This window comes from Enhydra lutris, unplaced genomic scaffold, assembly GCF_002288905.1.
Source record: "Enhydra lutris kenyoni isolate GAN:26980312 unplaced genomic scaffold, ASM228890v2 scaffoldscaffold25, whole genome shotgun sequence".
Lineage (NCBI taxonomy): Eukaryota > Metazoa > Chordata > Mammalia > Carnivora > Mustelidae > Enhydra > Enhydra lutris.
The window spans coordinates 27,358,143-27,370,562 of record NW_019154109.1 but is presented as its reverse complement, the minus strand read 5'-3'; the positions used below and the strand labels follow the sequence as shown (position 1 = coordinate 27,370,562).

Below are 12,420 nucleotides of genomic sequence, written 5' to 3'. Positions count from 1 at the left end.
CATCAGGTGGGATTCATTGCAGGGATGGTTCAACAACCACAAATTAATCAATATGATACACCACATTAACAAAAAGGAAGATAAAAATCATATGATCATCTCAAAAGATGCAGTAAAAGCATTGGACAAAATCAAACATCCACTTATAAAAACCTCTAAACAAAGTAGGTATAGAAAGAGCATATCTCCCTGGGTGTTACACATAAGTGATGAATCACTAAATTCTCCTGAAACCAGTATTACACTGTATGTTAACTAATTAGAGTTTAAATACAAATTTGAAAAGAAGGGGCGGGTTGAGTGACTCTTGATTTTGCCTTGGGTCATGATCTCAGGGTGGTGGGATGGAGCACCTGGTCAGGTTCTGCACTCAGCATGGAGTCGGCTTGGAATTCTCTCTCTCCCTCTCCCATTACCTTTCCTGCTGCACTCATGAGCTTTCTAAAATACTTTAATTTAAAAAAAAAAAAAGCATACCTCAACATAATAAAGGCCGTTTATGACAAACCCACAGCTAATGTCATACTCAACAGTGAAGAGCCGAAAGCTTTTCCTCTAAGACCAGGAACAGGACAAGGATGCCCACTCTTACACTTCTGTCCAACACAGTATTGGAAGTTGTATCCACAGCAATTAGGCAAGAAATGAAAGGCCTACAAATTGGAAAGAAAGAAGTAGAACTATCACTATTTCCAGACGACATAATACTAAAAAATAAAAACCCTGAAGACTCCACAAAAAAGGATTAGTAGTGATGAATTCAGTGAAGTTGAAGGCTACAAGATCAATATACAAAAATCTGTTGTTTCTGTATATGAATAATGAACTGTTAGAGAAGTTCAGAAAATAATCCCAATTACAGTTACGTTAATAACAATAAAACACCTCAGAATAAATTTAACCAGGGAGGTGAAAGACCTATATACTGAAAACTATAAGCCATTAATAAAGAAATTAAAGAAGATATAGGTAAGTGGAAAGATGTTTCATGCTCATGGATTAGAAGAATTCATACTGTTAAATATCCATACTAACCAAAGCATCCTACAGATTTACTGCCATTCCTATCAAAATACCAATAGCATTTTTCACAGAACGAGAACAAGTACTTGCACAATTTATGTGGAACCACAGAAGACCCTGACTACTCAAAGCAATGTTGAGAAAGACCTAAGCCAGAGGTATCATGCTCCCTGATTTCAAACTAGAACACAAAGCTATAGTAATCAAAACAATATCTCACTAGTGCAAAAAACACAAAGATCAGTGGAATAGAATCGAGAGCCCATATATAAACCTTCATGTATATGGTTAATTTTAAAAAAACATATATGTATTATTTGCTTCAGGGGTACAGGTCTGTGAATCATCAGTCTTACACAACTCACAGCACTCACCATAGCACATCCCCTCCCCAACCATCGTATCTGTCCAACCTCCCTCCCCTCCAGCAACCTTCAGTTTGTTTCATGAGATTAAGAGTCTTATGGTATGTTTCCCTCCCCGGTCCCATCTTGTTTCATTTCTCCCTCCCCCCACGACCCCTCACCCTGCCTCTCAAATTTCTCGTATCAGATAGATCATATGATAATTGTCTTTCTCTGATCAACTTATTTTGCTTAGCATAATACCTTCTAGTTCCATCCACATCGTTGCAAATGGCATGATTTTGGTTTTGATGGCTGCATAGTATTCCATCATGTATATATGTACCACACACATCTTCTTTACCCATTCATCTATTGATGGACATCTAGGTTCTTTCCATAGTTTGGCTATTGTGGACATTGCTACTATAAACATGCATGTGCATGTGCCCCTTGGATCACTACATTTGTATCTTTGGGGTTAATACCCAGTAATACAATTGCTGGGTCACAGGGTAGATCTATTTTCAACTTTTTGAGGAACCTCCATACTGTTTTCCAAAGTGGCTACACCAGCTTGCATTCCCACAAACAAATCAAAACCACAGGTTCATTAATTTTTGACAAAGGAAGCAAGAGAGAAGGAAGAAGAGACAGTAAATGGTGTTGGGAAAACTAAATCACTACACAACAGAAGAATGAAACTGGACTGTTATTTTATACCATATAGAAAAATTAACTCAGAGTGCATTACAGACTTGAAGACCTGAAACCATGAAACCCTCTTGTATGGTGTTGTCAATCGGTGTAGCCACTGTGGACACGATACAGAAGTTTCTCACAATCTGAAAAGAGAAGTGCCCTGTGATCCAGCAGTCCCACTACTAGTTATCTATCTAAAGAAACTGAAGACACTAATTTGAAAAGATAAATGCACCACTGTGTGCACTGCAGCATTATTTACAGGAGCCAAGATAAGGAAACAACCTTCTTGTCCACTGACGATGACTGGATAAAGATGTGGCGCGTGTGTGTGTGTGATACATGTATATACAGTGGAAGCGTATCTGGCCATAAGAACGAAATCTTGCCTTTTGCAACGTGGATGGACCTAACGGATGTTACGCTAATTTAAATAAGCAGACTTTGACGAAGGCATGTACCGCGTGACTTTACTTATATGTGGAATCTAAAGAATAAAACCTAATAAATCTAAAAAATAAAACCCAGACTCATAGAGAACAGATTATCCCTTGCCAGAGGGGGAAGTGGGTTGGAGTAGGGAGCAAAATGTTAAAGAGATCAAGAAGTACACAAACTTAGAGTTGTAAAATAAGTTGGGTCCTGTGGATTTAATACACAGCATGGAATACAGGCGGTAATTTTGTATTAACTTTGTGTAGTGACACATGGTACCTAGACTTAGTGTGACAATCATTTTGCCATGTATATAAATGTGGAATCACTAAGGTGTACACCTGAAACTAAAATACTGTATTTCATACCAGTTATACCTCAGTTTTTTAAAAAGCTAAAACAGTTATTTTCATTGCATATCGGTAGGACTTATAAAACCAAAGTGTCCACAGTGACGGTCTTAAAGAACAGGAGGCTTAGTCAGTGCACAGGGGCAGCTGGCTGTTCATCCTCTCTAGTAAGGCTGGGAAAGAAGGAGATTAGCTTTAACGGTCATAGAAGAGATTTATAAGACTTGTAATGAGAAATTAATCACCAACCGAGACTATTTTAAAAATAAAAGTAGAAATGGAGGAATGTTGTCTTCCATTGGCTTTAACACAGACTATAACATCTGCTTGAGGAACTTATAATTGGTAGGTTATTGGATCCAGTAGTTTTCAACTTTGGGGAAGTCATAGACCCCTTTAAGAATCTGATGGGGCTCCTCTCCAGAAAAATGAACACACAAATAAAACTTCACATGCAGTTTCAGGGAACTTACAGACTCCCTGAAGTCTGTTCATTAGACCCTAATTTAAGACCCCCTGGATTAGGTCCTAAGTCCTAAGGTCTAAAGGTCCTAGGTCCTAAGTCCTAAACTGTGACACACTCCATGGCTTAATTTTCCCAAACATAACAATGGAATCTGAAGATCAAATGTCAAACTTTGGATTTTCTTCCTCTAGATTTCTAACACTTGGCGTGTATAGTATTGAAGTAAAAGCAAAAAAATATTAATTTTACTTCTAAGTTCAGTTCTTGGTCCTAGAGAAGCCAGATGTTTAATTTTAAAAGTCACTGGCTGGCTGTAGGTCACCTTCATAAACACACGGTAAGACTAGGACTTCGCCTGGTCCCCACTCCCATTTCCGGACTCACAGGGGACATGCAAACAGATGCCAGCATTATTAAACACTCGCCCACCTTCTAACTGCCCTGCTGTGAATGTCCGGCTGGACTTGGAGAAACTGTCTACTTACCATCTTTCCTCAGTCTTATGCCCAAGTTTCATTGACTACAAGTTGGAAAATGGCTACCCAGAATTACAAATCAGGAAATAATTTGGCCCTCTCCCTAAAATAGAGTGTTCATCCTCTGAGGAAGAGCATGTGTGTGTGAAACGTGTGATGAGTTCCCCTAGACGTGAAACATGAGCGCGACGCTGTGTGGTTTTCCTGCTTCCTCTGCAACTGGCCTGTAGTTCACCTGCGAGTCCTGCGGCGCTCCCTCTAGTCCCAAATCGGAAACATCCTTGTCTCTTGCACCAAGAATCAAGAACTCTGGAATCACACACTATCCCGTGGGCAAGAGCATCATTGCCACGTCTGCACCTTGTTGTCGGTCTTCACTGTACTTCACGCTGCTAAGGCCAAGCCTTAAATTTGTAGCCGGGGGTGTCTTACTGATATTAGAAACATTGCTGATGAGTGGAAGGCAGTGATCTCAGCCAGAGTGTCCTGACCGAGCACACGGCAGGCTGGTTCTTCTCACAAGTGTTCCTTCCCATTGCTGAAGGGGAGGGGGGCGCTGAAGTGTCTCCCCTCCGTCCTCTGCTGAAACCTTCATGCTCTGGGTGGCCTCTGCCACTGCTCCAAGACCCTCCCAGTTTGGGAGCCAGAATCTAAGAGGACAGGCCATCCCAGCACCAAGCCCAGCTGTCGCTCTGCTCAGTGACTGATGGAGTCCCGCTGTCCCTTGAAAGCCCGTTGGCAGTTCATACCCATAAAGCTTATTTAGGTTTTCTCTGGGGTGGAAGCTTACGGTAGAATCGTACGTGCTGGTGACTATTTATTCCTTGTGTGTCTCCCTCCCCACAGAGAACGTCATCAATGGGCAGGACTACGAAGTGATGATGCAAATTGACTGTCAGGTGATGGATACCCGGATCCTCCACATCAAGAGCTCGTCGGTTCCCCCTTATCTTCGAGATCAGCAGAGGAATCAAACCAACACGTTCTTTGGCTCCCCCCCAACAGCCCCGGAGGCAGCCCACGTTGTCAGCACCATCCCGGAGTCACTACAGTAGTCTCTGAGGCTGCGCCCGAAAACACGGTGGGACCCCGGCGAGCAGGGGAGAGACCTGTTCCCGTCTGCCCTCTTGGCGGCTGGCAGAGAGCTGCCTCGCACTGGAGTTCAAGCGACAGTGACAGAAGTTGTTTCTCACCATCTGCCCTTCTACTGGCAAGCACTGACATTCAGACGCGAGGCGGACCGCCTTTCTCCGGTGGCAGACGCTGCCTGCGTCCTCCGTGGCGGCCCCGTGTCGATTTTTTTCCTGTATCTTCCTCAACTGCTTTTCCTTCTGTACTTTTGTGTTTAAATAGTCATCGTTAAAATAAGATCGTCTTCCCTTCTCTGCCATTTCACTTACTGAGAGATTTTTATTTACAGCTGTACAGCACACTGATGTTCCCAGCAATTAGAGTTTTTATTAATTTAAAGCCAGTCCATTGTGGATATAGTGCTTATTGGAAATAGATTTCAAAACCAGAACAGTGAAAAATGTCCCAAGAAGAGTCAAGACAATTGAGAACTTTAGTAAAAGGGAAAAAAATCCCCATTGGTAAAGTTGGTCTTGGCCAGGGAATGGTGGCCCCCACCTGACCCGGTGTGTGCAGAACCGCGCGGGGCGCCGGGGGAGGGCCGAGGGCGGAGAGCGTCAGGGAAGGGCAGAGAGCGCGCGCTGTGGGAAGGAGCCGGCTCCGTTACACGCTCAAAACGCTGCAAGTTTTGATGTGCCCGGAGCGGAGGGTGAAAGCCACGGCAGCCTTCATTCTAAGGCCCTGCAGGTTAGCGTATGTGCTCGTATGTGCTCTTTCCTCGTCCGGTGCAGGTCCGCAGGGACCCTGGGACAGACCCTTCAGCTTTGCTGTGAATCCCCACCCGTAACACGTAACACGATGATACCGAATTCAGCTGAGGGACACGGAGCATGCTGTTAAGCAGATTAGTTTTTTCTCCTCATGAGAATTGACAAGTATTTATTCCTCAAGACTGCGGACAAGCTGGCTTAGACTACAGCCCGGGGAGGGCATCCCACAATACAGCAAGAATTCCCAGTTTCTCCAGTGAAAAGACAGTGAAGGAATTAACTTTTTTGTCCTCCCATGGTTGGAAAAAAAAAAACCCAGCCCTACTGCATTCCCTCATCTCTCACGGTACCCTGACTACTTTCTTCTCACTGATGTTCTTCTGCCTTCAGTTTATAAAGTGAGTTCTGTTCTACGAAGCTTCACACTTTCTTGCTAGAACCGGTTCTGCAGACCTGGCTTCTTACCCTAATCTGCTTGCCTGGGTCAGCTCTCGTCCCCTCCAGTCCCTGCTCTGGCCTTCCGCTGCTCTGAGCCGGAGGAGGAAAGACCGTCGGTGCGAGTCCTGCGGGGTGCCCCGGTCCCCTTCTGTCCGCGAGGCCCGGCCTGGCTCCTGAATAATCCCGAAGAAACCTCTGGACAGCGGCGCCTCTGCCCGAGCTCATCAGATGTGCTCTGAGATCCGTGTGACCTTGTGTGGCCAGCGGGGCACTCTGCTGCCCGGCTCCCCGGGAATCTGGGGTTCAGCCACGTTAATGAGCCTCACTCTGCCCCTGCCCCGCCCCACGCGAGCCTGTGAGAGTCCAGGCCACGCGGCCCCCAGTGCGGCTGTCGGGGCAGCGTCCACATGGGAACCCCCTTCCCGGGGCCATTCCTCCTCTAACGGGCTCCGGGCCCGACGGACAAGACCTGCAGGCGGAGGACAGCCTTCCCTCGGGAGTGTCTCCTCCCGTCCCGGCTCCTCCCATCCGTCGTGCACGCCAGCCGAGCAAGCAGCCATGGCCCCAGCCAGCGGGAAGGGGGCCGTGGTGTTCCCAAGCTGTTAGTCCACTGGAGCTGTCAGAGCAGTCATGGTGGTTGCGGGCGCAGCCTCACGGACGGTGCCGCCTCTCCCGTGCTCCGACTCTCACCCGCACACCGTCCCTGACCGGTCTGACCAACGGTGGCAGTCACGTCATATCTGCCCCCCACGACGCCTCTCCTGCGGGTGGGGATGCAGGGGCCGGCAGCCTGGGAGCCGCGCCCGCTTTCTCCCCATTACCGGTTCTCGAGGGGATCGTTCTGAGATGAGGAAGCAGCCTACTCCTCAGGGTGAAGTCCCCGGAAGGGAGGGAACAGCCACTGCGAAGCAGTCCTCTGCTTTTGTAACTGCCGTCAAAGCTCACTAATTCCTGCCTCCCGCCACCCCAGCGGTTTTGACATAGTGTCTGCTCACACCCGGTCGGCCTGTTGGGAAAGAGAAGATGGCTCTGCCTGATGAATATATTAAGCTGCTTTTTGAGTTTTAGGATAAAATTGCCTTTTGGGGATTGCAGCCCGGGATATATATCAGTATCTTAATTTATTTCTTAAGTGGGATTTTGCAAGCTTGTGGGATAATTAGATGCACTAGAGGAGTCAAGTCCACCCACGGGGTAGAGAACTCTGTTCCCTTTGTCCCCCGATCCTTCACCCCCAGGCAGTGCTGGCAGGTGCTGCCGGGAGCGGCTCTCCCAGCTGCCTGTGAGCCCCGCGCACGGATGCTTCGTGGCAGCAGATGGTTCCTCGCGCTAACTACTGAGTCAGGCGTCGGGGCTCCCCGCCCCCCAGGCTAGCGCCCCCAGCAGGACAGACGAACGGCTCCATCAGCCTGGTCGTGTGAATAGCCTCTCTCCAAAGCTGGGATTTCTAAAAGAATCCTCTTGAATCAAAAGTTTGCCATGCTTGTCATCTAGAAGCTTTCCGTTACATTACTGGGTGAGGCTTATCTTTTCACAAGTACAAAAACAAAAACAATCTGTAACTGTAAAATCTCAGAGCATCTCCGAACTTTCCTCTAAATGCCTACAGGCCCCAGCGCCAAGCACACACGTCTCTGCCTTTTCTTGTGAGCAAGAAGCAGCCACGGAGGTATTTGAAAGCAGCAATGTTATGAGTCATTCTTGAGCGCTGAATAAACAGGACTTAGAAACAGACCAGCAACTTGGGATTCAAACTGATTTTTCTATCCTTTTTAAAGAGACACCGTCCCAACAAACCTTCCTGGCCTGACTCTTCCACCCCAGGCATGAGCCCCCGTCGGCACAGCAGTGACCCCGATGAGATGGCCATGGCTGTGGCCTTTGGCACGATGGAAACCAGACCCCTCTCCAGCTCCTTGTGACATTTGCACTAATTTCTGGCTCTTGCCCTCTCACTCAGCTCAGGTTATAAAACTTGACAGAAAAAGAGCACAGGGAAAAATCCGTATTTGACTTTCAAACACTGAAAAGTCTCCAAACGACTTCTACTTTCAGCTACGTAGGAGAAGTCACCCCTTTTTACTGACAAGCCAGAGTCTGACCCCACGTCCCCTGCAGCCTGACCTCAAGGACAATTTCCACCTAGTTAAGCTTGGTCCACTGCACCCACGTGGGCCGACTCCGCCTCCGGCAGGAGATTCCCAGGAACTGAAGTTTGAATGAAGCCTTTCATCCCATCGGCTGTTCCATGCACACTCACCTCTCAAGATCACTTCATGCTGGTATCGACAGATGCTTATCACCACCTCTGCATCCCCACGTTGTTACCAGAATGCTACTTTTGTCCTTCCTGAGTCATTCTGATTTACAGAAATTAGGATCTTTGCTGCTAATGTGAGCACTAATTATATCACATACCTTAAAAACAAGAATAAAGCCTAAAGAAAGCAAATGTGAGAAATTCTCGTTCCTACCCCTAGTCACATCAGGGGAGGGGGGCAACTTCTGTGTCCCCTACTCCTAGAGGTTGTGGTAGATTTTTATTTTCTAGGAAAACAGAGCACTAGACTACCCAAACATGTTGCTTGAGTCCAGATGAAACTGTGCACATAAAAGAAATGCCGTTTTCTCCCACCTGAAATAGAAATCAGAGTGTAGCCTGTTAACTTATATTTTTAGTCACTAAGCTTAAAACAAAGTTTATTTTAGGTAAGTCCAGAGCTTTGAGCAGCTTGTTCTAAAAGTTGTGTTATCTGTCGGATTATGAAAAGACTGACAAAGGCATCGTGATCAGGAAATTTGGTCCTGGGTGTGAATCATGTCATGGCTAGCCACTGCCAAATAGTGGACACTGGTCTTGACATAGCGGTTTGCTGACTTTAAGCATAAGAGGTATGCCACATTAAGAGACTTAATTATATTAGTTTGGGGAATCAAGGAGTAAATAAATCGTCGTTTATCATCTACCAGGGTCAGCAGACAGAACCGCTCGTGACCACTAGTTAAACCAAGAGGCTTGATCTAGGTGGGGGGCCGCCCCAGAGAAAGACCGGCGGGGTGACTTCTTCACAGGGTCTGTCAGCCCATTCAACTCACACTCAGCCCTAACTGCCAGGTCAGTCATCTAGATAAGAGGGGAAAAGAACTTTAGATAAAAGCTCCCAGGTACTACGGGCCTTAAGACACCAGTTTCCTGTTTCTCATCATGTTGGCAAGCGTGGCTGGGCTAAGACCCATATGCTTCACCCGCGGAGCCATCAGAGCCAGGGGAGAGAGCGTCCACCAAGCCTTCCACCAGGGTTTTCCTTCCGAGGTTGCATCCACACTAAATGAAGAGCAGGTTAAAGGTGAGGAGGAACGAGGTGCCATTCTCTCCTGCGGTAGCTGCGTCGGTTTACGGTGCGTCAAGAAACCGTGACAACAGACTTACGCGGTTGTAAGCAAGTCTTCACAATGCAATACTTGTTCTTTGTCTAAGATTCAAATAAAGAATTTTTAAACTTGCCTTATTTTGTTCTGTATATATAGAGAAAAAAAGACCCCAAATGAATCTTGAATGTGAAGAGATGAGTAATGAGAAGGGAAACCTAAAATGGCTTGTGGCCTGTAACTGTTTAGATGAAAACAATAGAACTCTTTTCCACTCTCCCCCCACCCCAGCCAGGTTAAGTAAAAGTTTCCTTTATTGTGTCCAAATATTTCAACTACAATCTTACCAAGGAGAAAGATTTGTCTAAGAACAGCTACTTCATCCTTCTCCGTCAGGAACCCGGGTTACTCAGTCACATCACAGGCGTCTTCCCAGCTTGGAATGACCAATGTCACCATGCAGGCTGCTCGTCCTGCAGACTGCCAGCAGAGTCCGTCCACAGGTCATAAGTGCGGGCATTCCCTGAGTGCCTAGTGTTTGCCTCAAACACCGCTCTAGGCTCAGTAGTCCCGCTGTCCTGTTCCCGTCCTCCCAACAACCCAGTCCCTACCACTGACTAACCAGTATCCGGACCCAGGCAATTTCACTCCAGCACGTGGATTCTGGCCACCATACTGTTCCACCTCCAGAGTCCCAGATCTCGTGTAGGTCCTGCCCTGAGGGAGCTCACAGTTGGCCTGTGGAGCCAGATACTTCTAGAAATACACCAAATGAATAACATCAGGGTTCTCTCAGAGACAAAATTACATGTGTTTCCAAAGACACTGTAACAGACTTCTTTGGAAAAAGACCTCAAGACAAGCTGGAGCTGTCATGTGTAAATCCCTCTTATCGTCCCAAACCTTCTGTAAAAGCCTGCTGCACACACAGCTTTATGTCAGTGTTGTTTGGGGCCGGGCGGGGGGCGGGGGGGGGTACGGAGAGGATGCTTGCCATGGAACTAGTGAGAACAGGTCGCAGACAGTAAAACAGGATGATTCAAAACCCAAGAGGCTGTGAAGCCACAGAGGTGAACGGGGAAATCCATCTTCCTCCTCCCCAACCAAATCCTATGCGATTGTCCCCTGCCCACCCCCCGCCCCGATCCGTGTGTGGGATACAGTTCAAGCCAATTTGCAGATCTCAAAGGAGAACCACTGCTGACATCTGGGTTGAACCAGACACGGTGCCACCAACAGAGGGCTCGTCTCACACGCTCTGCGACGGGTCTAACTGTCCCTCTCGGTAGAAAGGTAGACTGCTTCCGGTGTTTTGTTCACTCTTTGGATCGATGGCCTATTTCACTCCATCACACCCATCTGGTGTATCTGCCCACAAATGTGGGCAGAGAATCCGTCCCTCGGTTCATTTCCTAACAGCTGACCCATGCTGAAGCACGCATGCCAGACTGGCCCAAGCATTTACAAGCATTAGGTCATTAGGCTTTACGGCAGCCTTATGACATATGTGTGTACCACAACTCACGTGTTCCAGATAAAGAAATTGGCACAAAAGGATGAAGGAACTTGCCCAAGATCTTACAACTAGCACATACCAGAGCTTGATTTTAAAGCCACATTCCTTCCACTACGCCATGTTGCCACTCATCCTTTGAAGCCACAAGGGAAGCAACAGGCGACGAGGCAGAGAAGAAGAAACCGAGCCACATATCACAGGCAACCAGGGGCTGGAGGTATGTTCAGAGAGCTAAGATGCAAGATCCAGCAGTGCTGCTCGGTTTTCTGTGAACTCCTTCCCCCTGAAGCCACGTGCTCAGTGCTGGCTGTGTGCGGAGCCCACAGGGGGGCTGTGCCCGCTTCTCCTGGACCTCAGTCCTTGTGGTCTGCATCCTGGATGAGTGACCCAGTGGGGTGAAGACGAGCTGAGTGCTCCCATAATTGAAGGCACAGGTGACCTTCCCACCCCATTCACGTCTAAGAGGGACGTTCAGCCCGGTCCCCAGGCTGCATCCACTGCCTACTCTTCCCATCAAAGCTCTACCTACGAGGGTTTCACTGCTGAATTAACTTCTAGTATGGATACTGACTATAAGATGGAAAAAGATGCTTCTGTAAGAGAGAGCTATTGTGCAGCTCCAAAACTGAAATGTTTTCGTCCAGTAGGAAAGGACAGATCTTTAAAAGAGATACAACATGGCATATTAAGAAGTGGGTCATCTGGTCAGAACAACTATTTGCAGCACTGTCTCTCCTGAACACTGTGCTCGTTTAGGTGGGGGGCCTTGTGGTGCTAACCAGAAAACCCCACAACTATACGGTGTTCCCTGTGTTGACACTATAGCCCTATGTGGGAGAGCATCAGCTGGTTACAAAGGAAGAACAGAGAACCCCAAAGCCCGCCCTGAATCATTTCATCCGTGTCCTGCTTGACTCTCGAAGCCTCCGGGGCTATCCACACTGCCTGAGCACCCAGGGGACGTGCATTCTTGGGCTGCATTTCAACACAGGCCATGGGGACGAGGTGGTGCCCCCGGAATTTAAAACTTTGCTACAGACTCTAAGTGTTGGCCCAGGCTCAGACACGTATCACCGATCTGTGGGAAACAGTACAATGAACCAGACAATATCCTTGTCCTCAAAGACATGTGACTGACGTCTCTTCCCTGGGTCCCTGGGGTCACCCCTCTATTCCCACAGAAAAGTAAAAAGAATTTCCAGAAGAGGGTAAGATTTCTGGATAGCCTGCAAAATAAGTTTATTTAGACACAGGCTGCTCTCAGGAGAGCTTTGGAATGGAAGATTCATCGGCCGGTGCCTTTGTCACAGCCACAGAGCTCACCCACTCACTTGGCTGCTGGTCCTAGGACATAAAAGAATGCACTTCACCACACTGTCTCTGGTTTCCTGGCGGTACTAGAATTCTCTGCTAAGTGACTTGTTCACATCAGACCCACACATCACCCCCCTCCAGCCTGG

The 12,420-nt window shown here is 47.5% G+C and overlaps 1 protein-coding gene across 1 annotated transcript in view; it reads left to right on the top strand.

Annotated features, from left to right (window-relative positions):
• The window catches only part of LOC111151136 (activating transcription factor 6), a 212,434-nt gene extending 202,854 nt beyond the window's left edge, over nt 1–9,580 (top strand). Inside the window, exon 16 of the mRNA XM_022508923.1 lies at nt 4,643–9,580. Coding sequence (XP_022364631.1) covers nt 4,643–4,851 — 209 coding nt within the window. The 3' untranslated portion in view covers nt 4,852–9,580. The remainder of the gene's footprint in view (nt 1–4,642) is intronic.
• The last annotated feature ends 2,840 nt before the right edge of the window (nt 9,581–12,420 follow it).